Source organism: Gobius niger (genome assembly GCF_951799975.1).
Source record: "Gobius niger genome assembly, chromosome: 1".
NCBI lineage: Eukaryota > Metazoa > Chordata > Actinopteri > Gobiiformes > Gobiidae > Gobius > Gobius niger.
The window spans coordinates 50,757,035-50,779,253 of NC_136852.1; the positions used below are offsets into that span (position 1 = coordinate 50,757,035).

Sequence of the window (22,219 nt, forward strand, 5' to 3'; positions counted from 1 at the left end):
AACAAATGCACATGTATCTCAGTTTCATAGGAGTCCCCAACCTGTGGGCTGCGACCCAGAAGTGCGTTGTGGGCTGGACAGAGGGGAAAAAAAACATTTCTTAAAACCTAAACCATTACCAGGACACATGAGTCCGGCCTGAACAGAGCCTCCACACATTCAACATCTGGTCTGAAGTGTGATCGACAGAATCAGAATCAGCCTTTCGCAGCCTCTCCTCATCTCTTCCTTAAATATCACATGTATCCTCACACAGGGCATCAAAAGGTTGCGTTGAGCCCACTGTGAGTTAAACACTGTCCTAGGGGGAAGTTAATTTCTCAATAAACCTGTGCGTCCACGGCTCTATTATCAGAAAGCGCTTTCTCCAAAAGTCTGGTACTGGTCTACGGGAGGACAACATTGGGGATCAAGACTACATAGACTAACTACCACCTGTGTCGCTCTCATAATATACTGTAGCTGGCATATCTTTCATTTGCGTAATATCGCCAAGCTGAGACAGTTGGTCTCACAAAAAGAGCTGCAGACTATTAATCATGCTTTTGTGTCGTCGCGGTTGGACTAATGCAACAGCCTGCTCACCTGCCTAAATAAGAAGGCACTGACCCGCCTACAGTAGCTATGTTCAAAACTCTGCAGTGAGGCTCCTGACCCGCACCAGCAGAGACCATATTACTCCTGTTCTGAAGTCTCTCCACTGGCTATCTCTTGCCTTCAGAGTGAACTTTAAAATTCTGGTTCTGACTTTCAGGGCGCTTCAGGGACAGGCTCCAGTTTATATCACTGACCAAATCCAGCCCGACACTTCAGCTCGGAGTCTGAGGTCTTCAGGTCAAAACCTGCTAATGGTTCCTCGAACCTGTTACAAAACCCGAGGAGACAGGTCTTTTAAAGCCGTTGCGCCCCGTCTCTGGAATGAACTTCCTCTGTCCTTGTGCTCCCTTGATTCTGTGGAGACATCTTAAAGCTCATCTGTTTAAACAGGCTTTCCAATGACAATAGAGCTGCCTCTATGAATGCATATTTTTTTACTGATTTTATTATTTGTATTTTGTTGTTGTCCACTGTAAAGCACTTTGTGTCTCCTGTCTGTTAAATGCGCTATATAAATAAAGATTACTTACTTACTTCTTATATACAACATTTCAGAATAATGCAAAGAAAATAATGGTAAAAATCTCTCATCAGGTATTCTTTAAAACATATTAGCAAATGTGTTTGTTTTTATGGGGAGCGAGCAAGCTTCGCAAAGATGGCAATTTGCAATCTTAGATCAATAAAGCACCAAATACCTGAAAAAGCTTAACCTTAACGCAAAGGAAAACTTATGGCCCTTTCTGTTAAACCGAACAAGTAAAAAACATACAGTTAAAGTATGAATGTTGGCCTCACCTGACTCTGGGCCCGTCCCGCAGTGGTTCCCTGTGAGTGCGCCCCCTGTTGGCAGCCTGCAGCGTGCGTCTGTTTGCAGTGGAGTAGTCTGGCTCCAGCTCGTACGGCTCCTCCTCCTCGACTCCCATGCTGCGCCGGTCGTCCTCCAGCCCATACGGCTCGGGCTGAAACCTCTCGGGCTGCGAGCGGTTCAAGTCCACTGTACTGCTCCCCATTGGCACCTGGGGCTGGGCAACATGGCCGTAGTCATCCTTACGAATCGGCAAAGTGTAGCTGTTCTCCGGGCGGTAACTGTTTGGCAGGTAGGGGTAGCGCGGAGGGCGATAATTAACGCCGCGGGACAGGCTGCCGTAGTTGTCCGTCAAATCGGCGTATCCGTCGTGTAGCCCGTAGTGACGGATATACTGGCTCTCGGGGGTGTCTGCGTACGAATCATTGTAGGAGTTGTTGTAAGCGCGGGTGAGGGTGGAGGTGGCTTGAGGGGTGATGTAGCCTCCGTTCTTCAGGTAGCGCCGGTCGATGGAGTCGTAGCTGCCCAGAGGGGACGTCCCATCGGGGAGAGGCAAACCGTCGGGACCCAGGGGCACCTGGCGCACCGTTCGCGTGGTCACGGTCTTCACCATTTTTGTCACCTGTGGAGGAGCGCAAAGATATATGTCAGCAAATGTGGCGGGACAGGACAGGATCAGGTTAGAGAGGCTATTATGTCAAAGCACTCTTGAGACCATGCTTTGGCGATACAAAGCAATAAAAGCAATATCCACAAAAGTTTAATTATTAATTCAAATTTCACCGTGATTTAGCTGTCATGTTGTCAGGACATGTGTCAGAGATGTTGCGGAGAGCGTGCTAGCAATCCGAGTTGCGGACAAGTCACTGCTTAAAGCTACAGTGGGCTCCCAGAGCCTCTGCAAGTGCTAAAAACCCAAATAATCGCAGAGAAAGAATTAATGTTACCACTCTAGTGCCTTCCTTTAGTCTTTAGAGTAATCACAGTACACAGACTTTGCAGAACTGACCATGTGCTCTTGAGCTTAGAATCTTTTTATTGGCCCACTGTTTTCATTCACCTCCTGTGCTTCCGAGCGGTTCCCGAATTTGGTTACTACACTGAACAAAAATGGAAATGGAATAACCCAAATAGATTTTAAAATAATAAATAGAATTAGAATTATAAGGCTCTATGTGCGTCCTTAGTAGCTCTGAGATATTTAGTGTAAAGTTTTGACCACCCAATGGGCAATATGTTTTTGCTCATAAAAACCTCAAAACTTTGACACAGTGTACAGAATGTGTCTAGGAACAGGAATATGTGAATAACTCAATTTCAACCAGATAGAGCCTTATAATTCTAAGGGGATAAAATATAGATATTCATTTTGCATTGCAGGTCCACACTGCCACTCTGCGAAGGGAGCAGAGTCAGACAAGTTAATTAAAAAAGGTTGAACGAACTGTTTACAAAGTCACTGGGATATGGATTTCAAAGAGCGTATTGATCTTTTTAAAATTAGTCCATAAAAGAAAGGCTGTCAGACAAAAAGGAGTTCTCACAGCGTCTAATACAACCTCCTTTGGTGGTTTGGGGTAGTATTAAAACAGATTTAGAGTCTAATGTATGGCAAGGATGCGTTGTGATTCTAACTATCCTTCAGTACATTTCCCCAGAAAAGAACTCACTAAATCTTTTTATAAAAAGTGATATTTTTTCTTGTCTCTTTCCTTCCTTATTTGGCTCCAAATGACCAAGAAATGTATCAACAAGTTAAATCACAAGCCGTCGAGAGATGTTCCAAGACGCTGGATGTTTTAAAGAACTCTTAAAACACACTCATGTTGAATAAAAAAAATAAAAAAGTGTTAATAGTTTGAATAAAAAAACATCTGAGTAAATAACAACACTAATTAAAATTGCTGTGGAAACTGTGCAGACTTAATGTGTTGACAAAGATTTGTTTATAAAGCAACTAGGCAAAATAACAGAAAGGAAAAGAAAAAACTCATATGTGCAGTGAAGAAAATGCAACGTATGAAGTTGTACAAACATTTGGGCAGTGCAATTAATTGAAATTTAATCGGAATCACAATTTCTGCTTTGGTCAATCTCGATCATCGCCAAGGGACTTTATAATCGTCGGGTTTACAGTCGTATCTTTGGCAGAAACAGCATATGAGATTGGATAAGACTATGGAAGATTTTTGTGTGTTAAATCGGTGTTTCCCACTCAAGCGTTCAGGGAATTTGGGGGTACTTGAGCATTTGGCAGGGAGGTTCTTGGAATGACCTCAGATTAAAGAAAGAATGCGAAACGTAGCACAATTTCAATAGTACTTTGAAAGAAAATTTAATGTTGATGATGTTTTTCAGTAAAAGGTTTGACTCTGAGAGCATTGTAGCTATATTTTCAACCCAAGACTCTACTAAATACTGAATAATCTATGTTTAGCTGCTCGCTCAACTAAATATGGATGCTCACTCGAAATGTTGGCAGGATCCTCGAGTTAGGGGTTACTCGGGATATAAATGAATGCCTCAAGGGGTACGTGGGACGAAAACGGTTGGGAACCACTCTGTGAAATGATATACTGGAAGGAAAGCATTTGTCCTCGATTGAGCTAAGGTTTGTATAAAAGGTATGTCTAAGTTCATGAATCAGCTACATGTATTGATTCTTATTGTGGGGAAAAAAAGAAGAGATTTAATTGTTTTTAAAAACGATTTTGCCATATAATCTAGCACTAAAAAGAAGAAGAAGAAAGACGAAGGAAGAAGGAGAAGAAAGAAGGAGAAGGAAGAAGGAAGGAAGAAGGAAGGAAGGAGAACGGAAGAAGAAGGAAGAAAGAAGAAGGAAGAAAGAAGAAGGAAGAAGAAGGAAGAAAGAAAGAAAGAAAGAAAGAAAGAAAGCAGAAGATAGAAAGAAGAAAGGAGGTAACAAGGACGGAAGAAGAAGAAGAAAGAGAGAAAGAGAGAAAGAGAGAACGAACGAACCAACCAACCAACCAACGAAAGAACGAAAGAACGAAAGAAAGCAGAATATAGAAAGAAGAAAGGAGGTAAGAAGGATGGAAGAAGAAGAAGAAAGAGAGAAAGAGAGAAAGAGAGACAGAGAGAAAGAAAGAAAGAAAGAAAGAGAGACAGAGAGAAAGAAAGAAAGAAAGAAAGAAAGAAAGAAAGAGAGAAAGAGAGAACGAACCAACCAACCAACCAACGAAGGAACGAACAAAGGAACGAAAGAAAGAAAGAAAGCAGAAGATAGAAAGAAGAAAGGAGGTAAGAAGGACGGAAGAAGAAAGAGAAAGAGAGAAAGAGAGACAGAGAGACAGAGAGACAGAGAGAAAGAGAGAAAGAGAGAACGAACGAACGAACGAAAGAAAGAAAGAAAGAAAGAAAGAAAGAAAGAAAGAAAGAAAGAAAAAAAGAAAGAAAGAAAGAAAGAAAGAAAGAAAGAAAGAAAGAAAGACATTGTGAGTTCTCATGGTACCAGTGGACATTTCATTCCCCTCAGAGCACAAAAAGCCACGCTCTTATCTTTCCCCCAGCCGAGCAATCACACCGGGATGTGTCTAAAGCGTTTACAGTGGCCTACACCTTCCAATGCATTCTCTGAGGATGCCTTCCCACTGCTTCACTCTCCTCTCCTCTTTGTACTGACTGCCAATATGCAGAAGTTCATTTGCGGCTTGTGAATTCTGCTGTGACCGATAATTGGCTATTTTGTCTGCCGCTATAAATCCATCTCCAACATAAATGAGGTTGATAATAAAGGAGCGGAGGGGCCAGTGAGGTCTGACTCGTTCATGTTGTGGCTGACAAGGTGTTTCCGAAAAGTTTATCGGCTACTCTCTGTTGGCCTGCGGTAATACGACAAAGTATAATTAGTTCATTACAATAAAAAAACAGCAAGGGCATTGCCAATAGATAAAGGTGTCAAGAAGCTTTCAGGCTTAAGAGCGGCCATTGTAAACGGCATATGAATCACAATGTTTCAGAATGAAGAACAAAAAGCACATAAAGGCGATGAGATAAAACATTCACTCCTCGGGATCTCATCTTAAATGAGTCTTCTCCCCATATGACTGCTAGAGATCAATCGAAAAAAAGATCAATACAAGCTCCATCTTATCGCTCATCTTTCTTTGAGCTGTTCTGGAGCCCTGCATGGGTACATTCATTATCAAGAGCCTGTTATAGTATATCTCGGGGTCTTGTTCACAAGTGACTAAGCCCCTGGTTGAACATCTGGAGCAGAGTCGTCAAATAAAACAATGGTAGCCTGCAAACTAGGTCAATATTGTGAAGTTGTCACCATTGACAATATTCAACTTAGTTTATTTTGTAAATGAACTCTTTGTACGCAATCTAGTCAAATTTAACTGTAGAATTACAGAAAAAATCTAAGTGTCATTGAAAACACTCAATGTATGTTTGAAGATTTCTCTTCACATAGCAGTGTTTTTCATGATCAGGTCTGTTTCAGAGCCAGAAACTCATAATCACAAAGACGAAGCTAAAAGGCTAAGGGGGCAAAGCTAACTGCGTGCTAGCGCCACTTTAGCATTATTTACAGCCAAGTTTGAGTGAAAAACTTTGTCTCTGTTGTGTCATTGAGTTGTGGCACAATGTACAATATCCCTCTCTCCCTTTGTCTTTTCTGTCAGCGTAGTATTTACTCTCACGGACAATTAATGAGTAAAAAGAAGAAGAAGCTAGCAGGCAAACGGGCAAAGTTACCTGTGTGCTAGCGCCACTTAAACAGTATTTACAGCCAAGTTTGAGTGAAAAAAATTCTCTCCATTGTGTAATTGGATGTACAATATCCCTCTGCCCCTTTGTCTTTTCTGTCAGCGTAGTATTTACTCTCACGGACAATTAATGAGTAAAAAAACGTAACATGCTACGACACCTGCAGTGGCGCTTGTGGCCTCTAGGGGCATGAGTTGTTTGTGGACATGATTAGGAATTATAAGCACTGGAATTTCACCATCCCTGTTTATATCTGTGTAAGTCACAGCCAGGACGAGGCTTTCTGGTTTAGTTGTGTTGTTTTGACTTCACTAGATCGAATTAACCTCCGTACAAACTAACCGGAATAAAATAGTTATAAGGCTGTACAGTAGTGAAACATTTCTGGTTACACGTACATATACTATAATCATGGAAAACAGATTTGCTGTAGGAAACAAAGGTAACTTTAGACTCCAGGGCAGGCATATAGGGGCACAAAGGTGTAACTCTGCCTTTAAGAGAAGCGCTCTACAAAAAAAGCTCATTCCCGCATCTGATCAGTTTAATTTGCGACACCATCTTTCCTAATTAGCTTTCTATATTTTCTCCATCAGCGTCACAATTTAGATCCTAATCAGTGCTGAACTCGAGCGTGGAATAATATATATATATAAAAAAGGCACCAGGCGTTTACCCTTGGTGCGAAAAACAACAACAACAAAAAACGGCTCCCACGACATACGGGCTTTCCAATATGGCATCCTCATTAACCGCGGAACAAACAAACTTCAGCGGCCTTGATTGGACACAGCATGACCATAATAATGCTTTGCGAGCTAAGCCAGGGTTTATTTTCCCAGTGCGAGAGGTGCTGTTACATTTTGCATTTGCACAGATAAAAACGAGGAGACTCATTAGCTTGAGCCAGATCAGCCACAGCGTATGACCTTGAATATTTAAGTTCATACATTACATTTTATTAATTTATTGGCCGGACAAACTGAGCTCGAAGAAAAGCTGAAAGAATTTGAGGCCATTGTCAATTATAATATGATTTCATTATGCTTTAAGCTATTAATGGGTATCACAAGGTCTTCATGACTTAAAGCTATATTACATTTTACCGACATGTGGCCTGATAATGAATAATAATGCGTCGCTCATGATCTTGTAATGTGTAGAGCGTCACTGACTGGCCGCTGTTTAGCTCTTAATATGGTTTTACACAATTCTGTCACTTTTTAGTTTAAACCTTGAGGAGCTGTGTCGCTGCGATGTTGTTTTATCACAGCTTCCCACAAGCCGAGTTCAAATAAGTCTGAAGGAAAATGCACAACAAATTTTTACAACTCCCGTCCTTGGCTGTGCTGTGCTTAGCGTGCTAAAGGTTTTCGGCGACTTGTACACACAGAGCAGGGAGCCCGTGCTGGTTTCAAATGCGCTTTGAAATACATTGTAGTTGACTTGGCTGGCAACCCATACACAGAAAGTGTTATCTTTAGAAGAGAGTCGAAAATGGAAGAAATCAAATACTGAACTGAACACAACGCCTTGGATTATTATCAGCAAATACTATGTTCCGAGATTAGAATAAAACCGGTCCCTGCTCAAGACTTCACCTCTTAACCCCCACCTGAACCGAGCACATTTTCTCCAGTTTGGCTTTACCCAAATCTAAAAGCGTCTTGATGAAAGGGTCAAAACGCAACAAAAATGTGACGAAAAAGCGACAAAAAAATCCCCAAAAGAGAAACAAAAATGTTATGTAAAAGTCCCATAAAAGCTTCAATCATGCAACAAAATGTGAGGAAAAAGTGACAAAAATGTGGGACGAATATGAAACAAACAAAAAAATTGATGAAAAAAATGTCAAAAGAAGTGACAACAACGCAGCAACAATGCAAGGAAAAAGATGTGTTTAGCTTTGTAGGTCTTAGCTTTCAAATGAGGCGTTACGATAGGCGTTTAGATTTGCGTAAAGCTGAACTGAAGAAAATGCAAAATGCGTATATTAAGAGTTTAAACTTAAAAAATTAGGACAATACCAGGTTAAAACAATGTCTAAACAATTAATAAACAAGCTCAAAATCCTTAAAGGGACTATAGAGTTTAAAAATGTTAAAACTATGTATTTTCCTCCCCCTACATTTTCCAGCAATGTCCTAAGGTGTAGAATGAGCCCAGAAATATTCACCACTGCTGCCGCTAAAATCCTGCACCGTCACTCAAAAAGTTGTTACTTCGGGTCCGAAGTGCCGTCATGCACAAGTTTATAATAGAAGGTGCAGTTACACGTATGCCCTGAGGTGGCAGTAATGAGTATAAAATGGCCAACTTGCATCTAGCCCCTTTAAGCTGGGCCTGAAGAAGGAACAAGTGTTTTTGGACCACATTATAACATGACACAATATTCAGTATGAACGTACAAATCTATAAATTAGCTGCATAGTTGTATAAACCACAGAGTTCAAACCGTGAGAAAAAAGCAGTGACCTATAGTCTGGTAATTACAATAAGTAAAATAAATCAAGATCAAAATTCCCGACCAGAGAAACCAGCGTTCCTCATCAGTCCACAAACCACATGTTGCGAGCTAAAGCTTCAAGTCACACAGATAATAAAAGTAATAGTACAAAAGCAAACAAGAAAATCATCCGGGCAGTTAGTTGCATGCCTGAGCAGACGACCGAACTGTTAAAAAAGGAGGGAAAACCCAGAGGCGTTAAAGCATCCACTTTAGGGCACTGTGAGGGGTTTCGGCACCGCAGCGGCATGCACTCTATTGAGAGCTTAAGTGGACACAGTGGCCAGGAGTCAGTTGCACAGCAGTAATTCCGGACTGCACGAGCCGTGATTATGGACTTCTTGAACGGAAACGCAAATGATTAGTTTCTTTGCAACCTTGGCACATAGTCTAAATATGGATTTACTGAAACAGCGCCCCATTACTTTTGGCACCACAAATCAGTTCCCTGCATTTAGTTTCAATCTTATCATTTGTGGGCCTCGGGCATGGGAATTGTTGTGCAAAACCGCTAATTGAAGTAGAACTATGTTGAGCCATTTAAAAAAATAATAATAATAATCTATCTGCTGCACTTGCATTTTTCAAGTATAACTCCTCTGTGTGTCCAGATAATAAAAAAAACAGGGCGGTTAGGGGCCTTTCACTCCCAAACATCACAAAACAAGCTTAGGGGGGATGAAAACACCACAGTCCCATGCATGTCTCCTTTACTGGTTCAGTGTCAGCTGGGACGGTCTCACAGCCAGAGACCAGGGTCGGGGTGGGGGTGCGGGTCACGGGCCTGGACTCCACGGACAGGCCGTCGGACAGGAGCACGGGGAGGTAGGTGCGACGGGTGATGGTTTTGACCACTTTAGTCACCTATAGAGCAGGAGGAGCGGGGTGAAGAAAAACATTTTAAATAGGGAGTCGCAGGTTGTTGGCATGTACATTTCATGGGATAAAACATTTGGGAACCCCTGTATTAAACTTAGTTAATTCAATGATAAAATACTAGGCATGTTAAATGTGTACTGGTTAAAGGCTAATGGCAATTTGTATGGTAGAGTGAGTGAAATCCTGCCTAAACCTTCAAGTCCAAGTGCCTCTTGCAATTATAACAGGGAGCTACTGGTATCCAGCAAACAGATGGTGCTCATGGAAGGAGGCAGCCGAATAGGCATAAAAAGATATGTTCAGATAGAAAAAGATTTATTTCAGGGCCGGAAACATTGCGCCTTCTTCAGGGTGCGTCCAGAGACAAAGAATTGTAGTACAACATGACAGATATTCTTCATTTTCTATCATTTTGACTTTACTTTAGGGTTTTCCATTTTAATTCCAAGCATCAATTCATGTGGCTAATAGATGCATGTTTCATTGTCTCATTATACGTCTAACTTCTTCACAATACAGTTTGCTGATATCCGTATAACCAAACATTCTCGTATACTTGCAATAAGCGTATCACGCAGCCCTTGTGGTAGCTCATAAAATATAACCCTTGAACCCGCAGCCTCCAAATCCCATACAGTACATTTTTGTTTATAGCGCTCACACTCTGGAGAGTCTGTCCAAACTCCATGATGTCAATGGTAAAGCACTCTTCCAGATCTGATGACACTACCATATGGCGTTTTCTCCTGCAGTCCATAACTAACTCAGACCTGCTGATGCTTCGCTCCCTGTTGCGCTGTGAGCAGTGAAAGTGCTTTTATTTGTTTGTGCGGTCTGTCTGCGCTCATTAGCGGCTGTATACAGGGCGGAGTGGAGGAAGCTTTTATGGGGCCCAACTCGAGTAGAAACCAACGTGCAGGACGCCCCGCCAGCTGGAAAACAGGGCTGGAAAATGGCCGAGGGAAGATGGGACGGAGGGATGAGAGAGTGTAATTGGGGAAGCATGGAGTCAGGGTTGAATCACTGCAACCAATAAAGTTTGTTTTTACTTAATCAAAAACTGTAATCAGTGAAAATATTGTCTCTAAAAAATAAATGAATCTGTTTCTAATGAGAAAATGATGAAGTATGATTATACATTTATGGTTCCTCTTAACGGCACACTGTGGAGCATTCCAGGTTCAACAATAAAGAGACTCGAGGGAGCGCTACTGAGGGTCCTAAATATATGACTAGACCGCATAAACAGATGCTCTTCTTTAGGAATGAGGCAATCTGGCACAGACACAGAAAAAGTGACTTGCCAGTAAGATTCAAACTTAGAGAAATGCAGTGAAAATGACTCAGAAGCGCTCTACTGTCTCTATGTGGTTTACTAGATATGAATCTAACAGGCAAGTCACTTTATTTTGTAATTATTAGAGATGCAGCTTTTTTTGCTACCGATACCAATACTGGGGTTTGAGTATCTGCCGATATCCGATATTTACCATTACAAAGAGACTTTCTTAAAAGTCTCTTTCTCTCAGTGAAAAATTTCATTGACTCTTCTCCATTGTAAGATCAATAAAGTCATTTTATTGTCATGGTACAGATCGATATTCAACTATATCTATTGATGAACTCTTGGATAAACATTTAACAAAGATCACTGGACTTTTCTACACTAAACATTCTTGGGTATAAGACAGGCTTTCGGCTACATATAAACAACTCTCATATGAAGTGATCTCATCACTACAAATATGCTATATGTTGATGTGTACCTGTCTGGTCTTTGTGCGTGCCCTCAGTCACGCAAAACGACCAAAGAGGTTGTTAGCATTTGGCCTCTCCCAATGTATTCCTATAGCTCCAAACGGGGGTGAAGTTGGAAGCTACCACACTCTTCCACGGGCACGCACAAAGATCAGACAGGTACGCATCAACTCGTCTAAGCTCAGGTAAGAACATGTCTCAGTTTGAAACAACGGTGGCCTGTTCCTTTAAACTAAAATACAAACACTTGGCTTCAGGAGTGTATTTTATTTTATTAGGCTACTTTAATTATTTCATTCATAGTTTCTGACCCTGCCTTTATTAGTTTTCGTTAGCATTAGCATGCACCGGCTAGCTTTAGCATGCTATTGCTAACCGCAGAATTTTGTGCAGTGATCAAAAAAACATTTGGAAAGGATCAAACTAACTCTGGGTTCTAAGCTTTACAATGATATGCAGCATGCCCGTATTCACTTAGATTTAGGTGAAAGTTGTGTTTTTAAGGCGTTGAGAGCCAAAACTAGTATTGGTTCAGCATCGCATATTTGCAGCCGATACCCGATATCGTGTTTTTTCAGTATCAGCTCCGATATCTGAAACCAGTATCGGATCGGTTCATCCCTAGTAATTATACCAGATTTAACATTCCTACGTCTTAAAGCAGTACTAAGTAACTCTTCCCCCTAGAGGCCATAAGCGCAACTGCAGGTGTAGTAGCAAGTTACGATTTTTTAATGTATTAATTGTCTTGGAGAGTAAATACTACGCTGACAGGAAAGGCAAAGGGAGAGAGGGTTACTGTGCATCCAATTATACAACGGATTTTTTTTTTTTCACTCAAACTTGGCTGTAAATACTGTTTAAAGTGACGTTAGCCCGTAGTTAGCTTTGCCCGTTAGCATGTTAGCTTCTTCTTCGTGATTACATTAGTGTGTATTGCTTTCTCCGCACCGGGGGCAGTCAAGTTGCAAACATGGTTTTCTGGCCAGAGACACCGGGGGAGATGAAAGACCCTCCAATCATCCCATAAACACTTGTATTACCCCCACAGGGACGACGGAAAGGATTTATTAAGGTAAATAAGTTACTTAGTACTGCTTTAACTACTCAACTACTAAATGGTAACATAATTCAAAACAGCAAATGTGCCAACAATTCCAAGCAAGCTCGTAATAACTACTTATTAGGCTGTGGGTTTTTCGCAAATTTGAAAATGAAAAAACATCAACATTGTATTTTTGAAAAAAGCTGGAGCTTATCCAACCAGGCAGACCTGCAGATGTGGCCCCGGGGCTGTTATGATACCAGGTTTTGGTACCCATCCCAGGCAGACCTGCAGATGTGGCCCCGGGTATGTTATGATACCAGGTTTTGGTACCCATCCCTAAGATGATGAGACCATTTTATTTAGAATTCAACACCGGGGGAAAAAAATCCTATTGTATAAAGATGTTTCCGAAAGCAAGGCAACCATTGTGTACATTTTCCCGCATACTGTATGCCGAGGTAGAATAACACTGTGGGAAGAATCTTACTTTTGCGTGGATGCATTGAAAGCACAGCCCCAAGCATTGTCATTTCCTTCTATACAGCGTTGGCAGTTCAGCAGGAGTTCATCTGTCAAACTGTTATATTGACATGTATGACTCACAAAAGGCAGCAAAATGTAGACACAATGAATTCATATTTCTGGTAAGCACACATATTTTCTGTTTCTCATTCCCATAAATCAAACACGCTGATTGAAAATTCACTAGAAACACAATGTGCCTTTTTTTCTTTTCTTCTGTGAATCAAAAAAGATATGAAATGCTGCCGTTTCATCTGCCTTCAGAAGGAGCAGGGATAACCATCAAGGGACGGGAGTGTGTTAACATTAGACAGTGTGGCACAACTTTGGTTCAAACACGCAGATAAGCACATAAATAACACCCACAGTCGCTGCAGAGGCTGGGAACCAACACTTGAAAGCCCGAGAGAGAAAAACACAAGTGGCACAATTTCTCCCAAAACTGCCTTCTCGTCTAGACCTATTTGCCACCACTAGAAGTTTTCCAGAAAGTTAATCTGCTTTTCTCTTCAAAGCGCCTTCCAAAGTCCTTGCTGTAATGTTAGTTAAAAGGGGGGAAAGTTTGTAAGCTCTATTGTTTGTCAAGGCTGAAAATAATTTAATGCTCGATTTTTCACACATAATGAGAAGCTTTGAGGACACTGGGACCACCCTGATCTTCAGTTTTAATTACACTGGCACATTTTCTGTAGAAGCTTCACAAAGAGCTACCGCCACTATAGACTATAGGTAAGTCAGCACAAAGGAGTGATTATCTACTACCAGACTGGAAGCATTAAGAGCACATTTAAAATACTTATTAGCAAGTGGCTTAATCCTATCGATTTGCTTTGGACACCATTGCCCTAATGATGTATTCAGACTCGGGTGTCTGGACTAGCAAAAAGCCACAAATGGTGTAGCTCATGACAAGGCCACAACATAATTATAAGAAATATTATATTAAAATTATTATACAAAGTTGCAAATGTTACAGTTTGACCCTGATAAAGCATGAAATATCAAAACGTATTTCCAGAGTTCTATTCAAGTATCACTATCAAACCTACAGATGCACCGATCCAACTTTTTTTGCTCCCGATACCGATACAGGGGGTTTGAGTATCTGCCGATATTAACTGATACCAAGAGACTTTCTTAAACGGTGTTGCTGTCAATGAAACAATTGGTCCTCTTTTCTCCATTGTGAGAGCAATAAAGTCTCATTCTCTCTTGCAAACAAGATGTTATCAGTTATAGGCTATCTACTAACAAACTGTAATGGAAAAACATTAACCAAGAATAACTGGACTTTTCTACATTAAAAATATGATTGGTTATTTAGGTTACTTTAATATAAACAACTCACATAAATTGACCTGATCATTACAACTTGTGCAGAACAAATATGTTATCAGTTATTCCGTAACAGCATTTCATAAACTAAAATACAAAACTGATCATATTTTATGAGGCTGATCAGGTGATCAAATCATAGTAGCATTCTGTTGCTAACCGCGTCATCAAAATGACATGAAGTCTGTAATCACTTAGTTTTAGTTGGTGGAAATTTTGTTTTTAAATTGGTGAAAGCCAAAACGGGTATCGGTTCAGTATCAGATATTTATAGATTTATAGCCGATACACGATATCGTATTTTTTCTTGTATCGGCTCCATTACCAATATCGGATCGGTGCATCCCTAATCAAAACTATTTATCAACGGCAACACATCAATATCACTGATGATATCTGTTGGGCTCCGACACACAGTGAGAGATCTAGTGACTCCTCTGGCTGGAACGAGTTACCTTTATGTGCAATAATTGTAAGGAATGTGTCAAAGTAAAATAAAACAATAAATTTGACCAGTCGATATCAACATCTTAAAAAACAGATTCTTTTTCAAGGTATAAAACTACCTAGACATTATGTAAAATGTATGTTAAATCATTGAATTACATAAAGCTCTTGAATGCTATTGTTGAAGAGGGGGTATTATGCAAAAACCTAAATTATGAGAGCTTTTTACCATGTTCCATTGTTGTTCTCTCATCAAAAACATACCTGAGGTGTGTTTCTAGCCACTGGCGCATCTTCGAGTAATCTTTGGGTCTTCCCCTGTGGCTATTCTGATGCACCGATCCAGCTTTTTTGATTCTGATTACCGATACTTATACTGGGGGTTTGAGTATCTGCCGATATCTGATATTAACCGCTACTAAAAGACTTTCTTAGTTACTGTGAGTTAAAAAGTTGGTCCTCTTTTCTCCAGAGTTTGTGAGATCAATAAAGTCAATTTTTTTTCTTGCAAACAAGATGTTATCAATTATGGGCTACCTATAAAGAGACTGTAATGGAAAAACATTTAACAAGGATAAGTGGACTTTTCTACATTAAAAATATAACCGACTATTTAGATTACATTAATATGAACAACTCACATGATCTGATCATTAAAACCTGTCCATAACTAATATATCCATTATTCTTCAACAACATTTCATAAACTAAAATACAAACACTTTGCAACTGACTGAAGTGGCTGATCTTATTTTAGTAAGCTGCTTAAGGTGATCAAATCGTAGTTTCTAACCGAGTCTTGATGATGTTAGTGTTAGCATGTTGCCGCTAGCTTTAGCATTCTGTTGCTCGCTGCAAAATGCAGAAGCTTTCAAAAATGAGTTTGCAGATGATAAAACTAACTCAGCAAATTCTCCAGGTTCTGCAATTCAAAATGACAGGCCTACAGCATCACTTAGATTTAGCCTGTGAAAGTTAGGTTTTTAAAGCTCCTGAAGTCCTTTGTATCCAGTAAACGCTTTCCCCGCCTCTCAATCTCTTGCTAAATTTAATTCTCTCATTTTCACCATGAAAAAACTCGCAATAGCTTCACTACAACCACACGCACCGAGCAGGGGATTTTCTTTTTTTCTTTCTTTCTCTATTTATTGAAACAGCTGCGTAACAAAGGGGAGCGCAAGGAGTAGGGACAGGGTTATTTAGCTCGTTTAGAGGATCATGAAGCGAAACTGATGGATATTTTGTTTCAGTTGTTTGAGATCAATATTGCATTTTCTAACAAAGTGTAAGATAGTGAAAACAATGTCTTTGGGATTATTACCAAATGCTTGGAAAAAGCAAAATACCCCCTCTTTAATCGTTACTGCACTAATCGCCCAAATCTAGAACCAAGCATGCTGTTAATAATAATAAAAAAGATTTTGTGGGTCCCATAAGATGTCTACAAGTTATGAAAAGGCGCCATGGTGTAAAAGTTATTCTCATCGTATTCGCAACATTGCTGTATTAAAGGTAGGAAAGAGGGGCATGCAAATTAAATTGTATACTATAGCAAATGCTGTGTCCCTGAAGCAGGAAGCAGTGAGTTGGGAACAAAGAATAGTTTAAAGCACTAAGCTTGTGATGCTGCTGTAGCTTGGATGGGAACATTAAAATGGGGGTGTGAAAGCCATTTTGCTGGTTGGCATAAAATGTAGTGGTAAAATTCACTCACCTTCAGGTTGTTTGACATATCCTTAGAAAAACAACAAAGCACAGCGAAAGTTGGATCACTAAACAAGCTTTCAAAGCGGCACACAACTTAAGAAACTCGCCGGCGGAGTTGGACCATCGTAACAGAATTACCGACAAAACTCAAGTACTTTGGACTGAGGGATTATGAGATTTGCAGCTCTTAAGAAGTTGGAGGGGAAAACATAGTGTTGTGCGGAGTGGACACGGTAATCCCACCGGACAATATTGCATTAATTTAAAGCAATAATGACATGGATGACGGGCATTTAATGGGTTTTAGAAAGTATGAAGTTTAAAACAACGTGGAAAGCTCCTTAGGCAGATATGGAAGTTGTTTTGCGCTGCTTTGGTTAAGGACGACTTGTTTAATTCAGAGGGAATAAGTCTGTCCCTGGCAATACCTTGGTTTCTGTGCGCCGGGTGGTCCCATCATCGGAGTGCACCACGGAGACGTGAGAGGTGGGTGTCCCGGGATCTTCTTCGATGGTGACCGTCTCCTCCACCACCTCCTGGGGCTCCTGCATCATGGACAGGGACGTGGCGTTGCTGGGACTCTGCTCCTGCACAGAAGGAAGAAGGAGAGGGCGGTTACGGTCAGGAGAGGAGGCGAGAAAGGCCATCTTGATCTTGACGAGTAGCAAAAGCTGTGACTTTTAATCTACTCAAAACTGCTTTCAAAGATGTGCTTTAGACACACATAGCGAAAAATTGCAGAGACTATAAGACAGGGAAATGTTTTAACTGTTACAAACTGTGATTAGATTATTGGAAAAGGATCATTTATCTTTTTACATGGCCATTTTATGTGTGTACATGTGTTGCCCCAGCTGACAGTATGAAATATGGTTTCCCAGTGGAAATAACTTTTTAAACTTCTTGGTGGCCATGTTTTCAAAACTCTTGCTACAATTCCTACTTTTGTTAGGTAACTAAGGGTAAAATCTTATAATCTCTAATATATTTTAATCAAAGTGTTTTTTGTGCTCGATTATATTCACGATTATTTGAGTCATAATTGAAATCACGATTACTCAAATGATTATTTGTTGATAATATCTTTTATTTATCCATCTAAACCTACGTCTAAACCTAAATATTTTCTTTGGACAGTTAAAAAAGTACAAATTATATAAGCTCACGTTTCTAAACTTATCCTCTATTGAGAGATCTCTGTCACACCTGCCCAAGCAAACCAAGCGTGTGTCCTGATGACATCATCACACAGCGCTGTTTGTTTATGACGGAACAAAGCATTTGCTCGTAGAACCCCAGCATTATCAGCAGCGCTACAAAAGGAGCTACTTATAGAAATTATTAAAATTATAAGAGTTTATCATACAGCTCTGATAGTTCAGCGTATTTGATCCATCTGTTACAACCCGGCTCAGCTAGATTAAAAAGTTGTAATAAAGGCTATTTAATGATTCAATAAAGGGAGTGTAAAAGGTAAATTTAACAAAGAGCAACAAAAATAACCAAATTAAGGCTATTTACAATATTTACAAAGGCTAACCAAAACAAAGTTACTCAAACTGAACAAGCAAAAACAAGTCCAACAAAATTAGGCCCAACCGATAGGGCATGACTCAACAAACGAGTGTCACATTACAGTGAACGTCCCAAGAAGTGGCACAAACAAAATGACGAGTTCCCCCAGGTGTAGCACTGCCCCACCAATCAGCCAGCGTCAGAGCAATGGAATCAATCACCAGCCAGGACTCCGAACACAATCCACCAACCGCAGCAAAGGACCACCGCAGCAAATTTACATAGTGGGAAAAAAACGTAAAGTTAAAGCCACACAAAGCAACTTGCACAAAAAGGATTCTCTGCGCGTGTCCTTAATAATCGTTTTTTTTCTCGATTACGCTATTTTTGTAATCGTTAAGTGCAATAAGCGAAATTGTAATTGAATTTTGATTAATTGCACAGCCCTATGATCAATGACTGTAATAAGTTGCTAACGTAGACCAAATCATGTAATAGTGGAAAGTTCTACAGCCACAGTGAAGAACTTTATGGGCAAAACGGAGTAAAACTGTTTTCCATTTAATGCATTATTGTCTGTAGCCATGACAGTCCATTATTTATACTATGGTCCTGGTATTACACAGAGTGGGCGCCGCTGACCTCTCGAGACTTCAAATTGAGTTAACGCTTCTTCCAAGGCAAAGCAAACACCTGGAGGAGACTCTTTGATTCATATTTTATTGCGCGGCATTTTGAAGACAAAGTGCCCATAGGCTGCGGATTAAAGTGAGCTGCTGTAGCCCACCTGACCCCGAGTGAGTGCGTGAGAAAAAGGAAAATGACCGCACGCTGCATTTGCTTTGGACGGCAAGTGATAGAGATATGGAATAGAAGTGGAACCAAGCAGCTAACGCCCTGCAGTGCACCCGCCGCTGTGCATGAGAGTGACCAAATTACAGCTGTCGTGATGGAGAGGGGAAGGAAGGCATTTGAAGCAATCATTGATAACCAAAACAGCACGGGGCTAAAAGAAGAGGAAATCAAAAGCGATGGAGAGTGGTGCGTGGGTGGGGGTGGCACAGGCCGGAGTGGAGTGGGGTTTTCAGATGATCAAAAGGTGGATTTTGAAAGGAAAACTTGTTGAATCTCATCTGTAACTGTTTATCATGGTGTGTAGCCGGATGTTCATGTCGTAAATACAAATAAGATGCTAGGGGCAGCAATATTAATGGTAATTGCGGCAAAATCTATAATGCATAATAACACCTTAGTCCTCTGAGAAGTGTGTTGTCCAGCTTGGTAATGGAGATGCTGTTTCATAATCACAGTCTTCATCACTTATTTTATTGTAGATACGAGGTTTAGCTGTGTTCATCATCTTGCATGCGGCAAAATGCATACTGACGTGGCATGTGTTCTCACAACCACATGGAGTACACTGGCTGGTGACTCACTGAAATCGCTTTATCATATTTCTGCAGTCTAATATTCCTTTCGCCGCTAACTATCACCCAGTATGAAACCGAGGAGGCAGCACATCCAATTACCAAAAGCAGCAGGTTAGTCACACAGTCAAATCCTTAGAGAAAACACCGCGGAGCGAGAAAGACAGCTGATTTGGGAGAGTTGCCGCGCACTTCCTCCTATTTGTCCGACCTCGTCTTCCTGCGAGGGAGGATGGCATGTTTTCTTCCTGTCTTACACTGTCTTTGGAGACGCTAACGAGTAAACAATTCGGCATTGATTGGGCCGAGACTTTTGCTTTCACAGCTCCTAATAGTCCGCATTGATCTGCAGTCTGCTTTGGCAAACAGTCAAACTTTTCGCACTTTTCGCTCTTTCCAAAAACCCTGAGCCTTTACTGTGTTTGTCCAATAAATATTTGTGCATTTATTTTGTTAGTTTGCACAAATGTATGCAAGTATAATGCTTCTACTTTCACATAGCTTTTAATTTCAAATCAATTGCATCTCAACTAAACTAAGAAAGCTGCAGGGACCTGCAGCGCAGTGATTAGGTGACTGGGTAAGAAAGATATCTACCATCATCAGGCTGTTTAGTCACACATTGTCAAGTGATGGAGATCCAACCAACGGCACTTGCAAAGGTTGTACTGAAGAGCACAGGAATTATATTCAGGTAAAGGTTAATGATGATTAGCTGAACAATAGCAACCTTCTTTTTCCCCCACTAATAATAATGACCTTGTCGACTTTGCTAAAAGGAAGGGCACATTTGGATAATGATGCTTAATCGGTGAGTTTAATTAATAATGAATTCAAATGCTCTTATAATGTGGTCCACATGATGTACTTGGAAAGAACAGTAATGGCATAAGTCATAGACCTGGACTTGGACAAGCGATCTTTGACTTTATTGGGAAAATGCTCCATCCTTGTAGCACATATATACATGCGTTTCCAATGACATGTCATGCATAGTCCCGACCGCCATTTTGAATACCAAAGTATAATTATGCTGTACTACAACATGCAACAATATCTCTACTCTGGATGAAAATGAAAGACAACTGATTGACAGTGACATTTTTATGTAATCGTAATCATTGCTCAAAAACACGGCCCCAGAGACGCATGTTTATGTGATATAACCAGCAAATGTGGCACAGACGTCGCAGCACTGTCTGTCGAGCTACAGCAGGATTTACTATAGATCTGCTTCACTCCTCAGACTTAACACATCAAAGAGGAAACAGAAAACCTTTCTTTGTGATTTTTACAGTTCGTCATGTCAACAGAGTCAGTGTTTAAGCTGCTCAAGATGCTACCGGTTAGCAACTGTCAACAACTGTCAATGGCTTTAACTCGATAAACACAATGTCCAAAGGAGTTTCAGAACAGAAACATCCAGAGGACACAGAACATGCAAATTCCACACAGAAAGCCCAAGTGACTATAATTTCAATAGCATGCAATACTTTAAAACTTGCTGGGTAGCGTTCAACCAGAAAACAATGTCTTCCTTGATACAATACAGTTTTATTAAAGGCGTATCTTTCTGAGAGATATGATTAAAATCTAAAATAATCCACCTCCACATGAACAACAGTATTAGGCAGTCCGTCAGACAGACAGAGAGGGTGAGAAGTGTCTCTTGAAGTCTAGACATAAACAAATACTTGAGACTGTGATCAAGACTTTTCACCTCGTCTATTCACTTCACTGGTGCATTCTCGCACCTCTTTGCAACGCAATGGAGCTGAACTTAACTTACGGGCCTTAAATAAATGATTAAGAGCCGTCTGGCCGTCGGCGAGCAAGCCTGTCCCAGGAGAATACGAGGAGTGCCAGGAAAGCGGGCTCGCTCTGTCAAGGGCAGGAGAAGTAGAGCACGCCGCGTTAATAGCTGATTTCAAAGAGATGAATGATAAAATGGGAGAAGGGCATGAGACTGTTTAGGGAGGAGGATGTTTGAAAAGCAAATCTAAATTGTTATTTTAGAGGCAGAGCAGGCTTCCAAGAGTGATGAGTTTTCCACGTCTTTAGTATTACGGGCACTATCAGAGTTCCCATGGGTGGAATTCAGAAACTTCTTTCTACTTGTTTTTCCCGCACAATGTCACCCTAATATGATGTCATAAGTCTGTGCCTTAAAGATAAGATTAAACGTAACCATATTACAATGTTGTTGTTATTATCAGAGAGTCATGTTTTGTTTAATTTGCACATTTAGAGTAATCCTGCACGTCCAGTTGATCTCCCTCTTCAGCATTCAAAATGTCAGCCCACACATCAACATCAGTATATCTAGGCCTGGGTGACATGGTAAAAAAAAAAATAATCACGATAATTTGTTTCATATTGAATTATCTTGATTTTCAATTGGATTTAACTTTTTCATTGTAAAAACGAATGATTTGTTAGCTGATTCAAGAACATGAGACAAGACAAACCTTTTACATAAACCTCAGTTCAAGCAAAAAATAAAGATATTTTCCCCAGTATCATTTATTATACAAAAATCTTGCATCGTTCTCATTCAAACTCTAAAACTATGTGCTTTTACTGTCCAAGAATTAGTTGTAAAAATGACGATTATCAAGTCCCAAGATGATTATTGAAATTGACAAACTTTTTTCAAAATTTCAATGAATTGACCAGCCCTACATACATCACAGGGGATGGGAAATTTGTATTTATTTATGTAAAAGGGACAATGCCTTTACAAAAAGTACAATATACTTAAAATACAGGATTCTAGCTGAAGCTAATTTCCATCCTCCGCTCCACACCACACACCACTCATTCAGCAAAGCAACAATCAGTCGTCAACATCTATTCTGCACATACACCCATTAACTCACTCACACAGTCCTATACACCGACTCAAACCCGCACCCACCACCCACTTCCAACCAGCC

At 40.4% G+C, this 22,219-nt stretch overlaps 1 protein-coding gene across 8 annotated transcripts in view; it reads right to left on the reverse strand.

Annotated features, from left to right (window-relative positions):
* Positions 1–22,219, reverse strand: part of arvcfb (ARVCF delta catenin family member b) — a 286,776-nt gene that overhangs the window by 97,078 nt on the left and 167,479 nt on the right. For 6 of the 8 annotated variants that reach the window (XM_079567196.1, XM_079567195.1, XM_079567192.1 and 3 more), the window contains 3 exons: positions 16,770–16,928; positions 16,349–16,369; positions 1,396–2,027 (listed from right to left, as the gene is read on the reverse strand). In XM_079567196.1, coding sequence (XP_079423322.1) covers positions 1,396–2,027; positions 16,349–16,369; positions 16,770–16,928 — 812 coding nt within the window. The remainder of the gene's footprint in view (positions 1–1,395; positions 2,028–16,348; positions 16,370–16,769; positions 16,929–22,219) is intronic. The other 2 variants (XM_079567194.1, XM_079567193.1) reach the window with 1 other exon arrangement.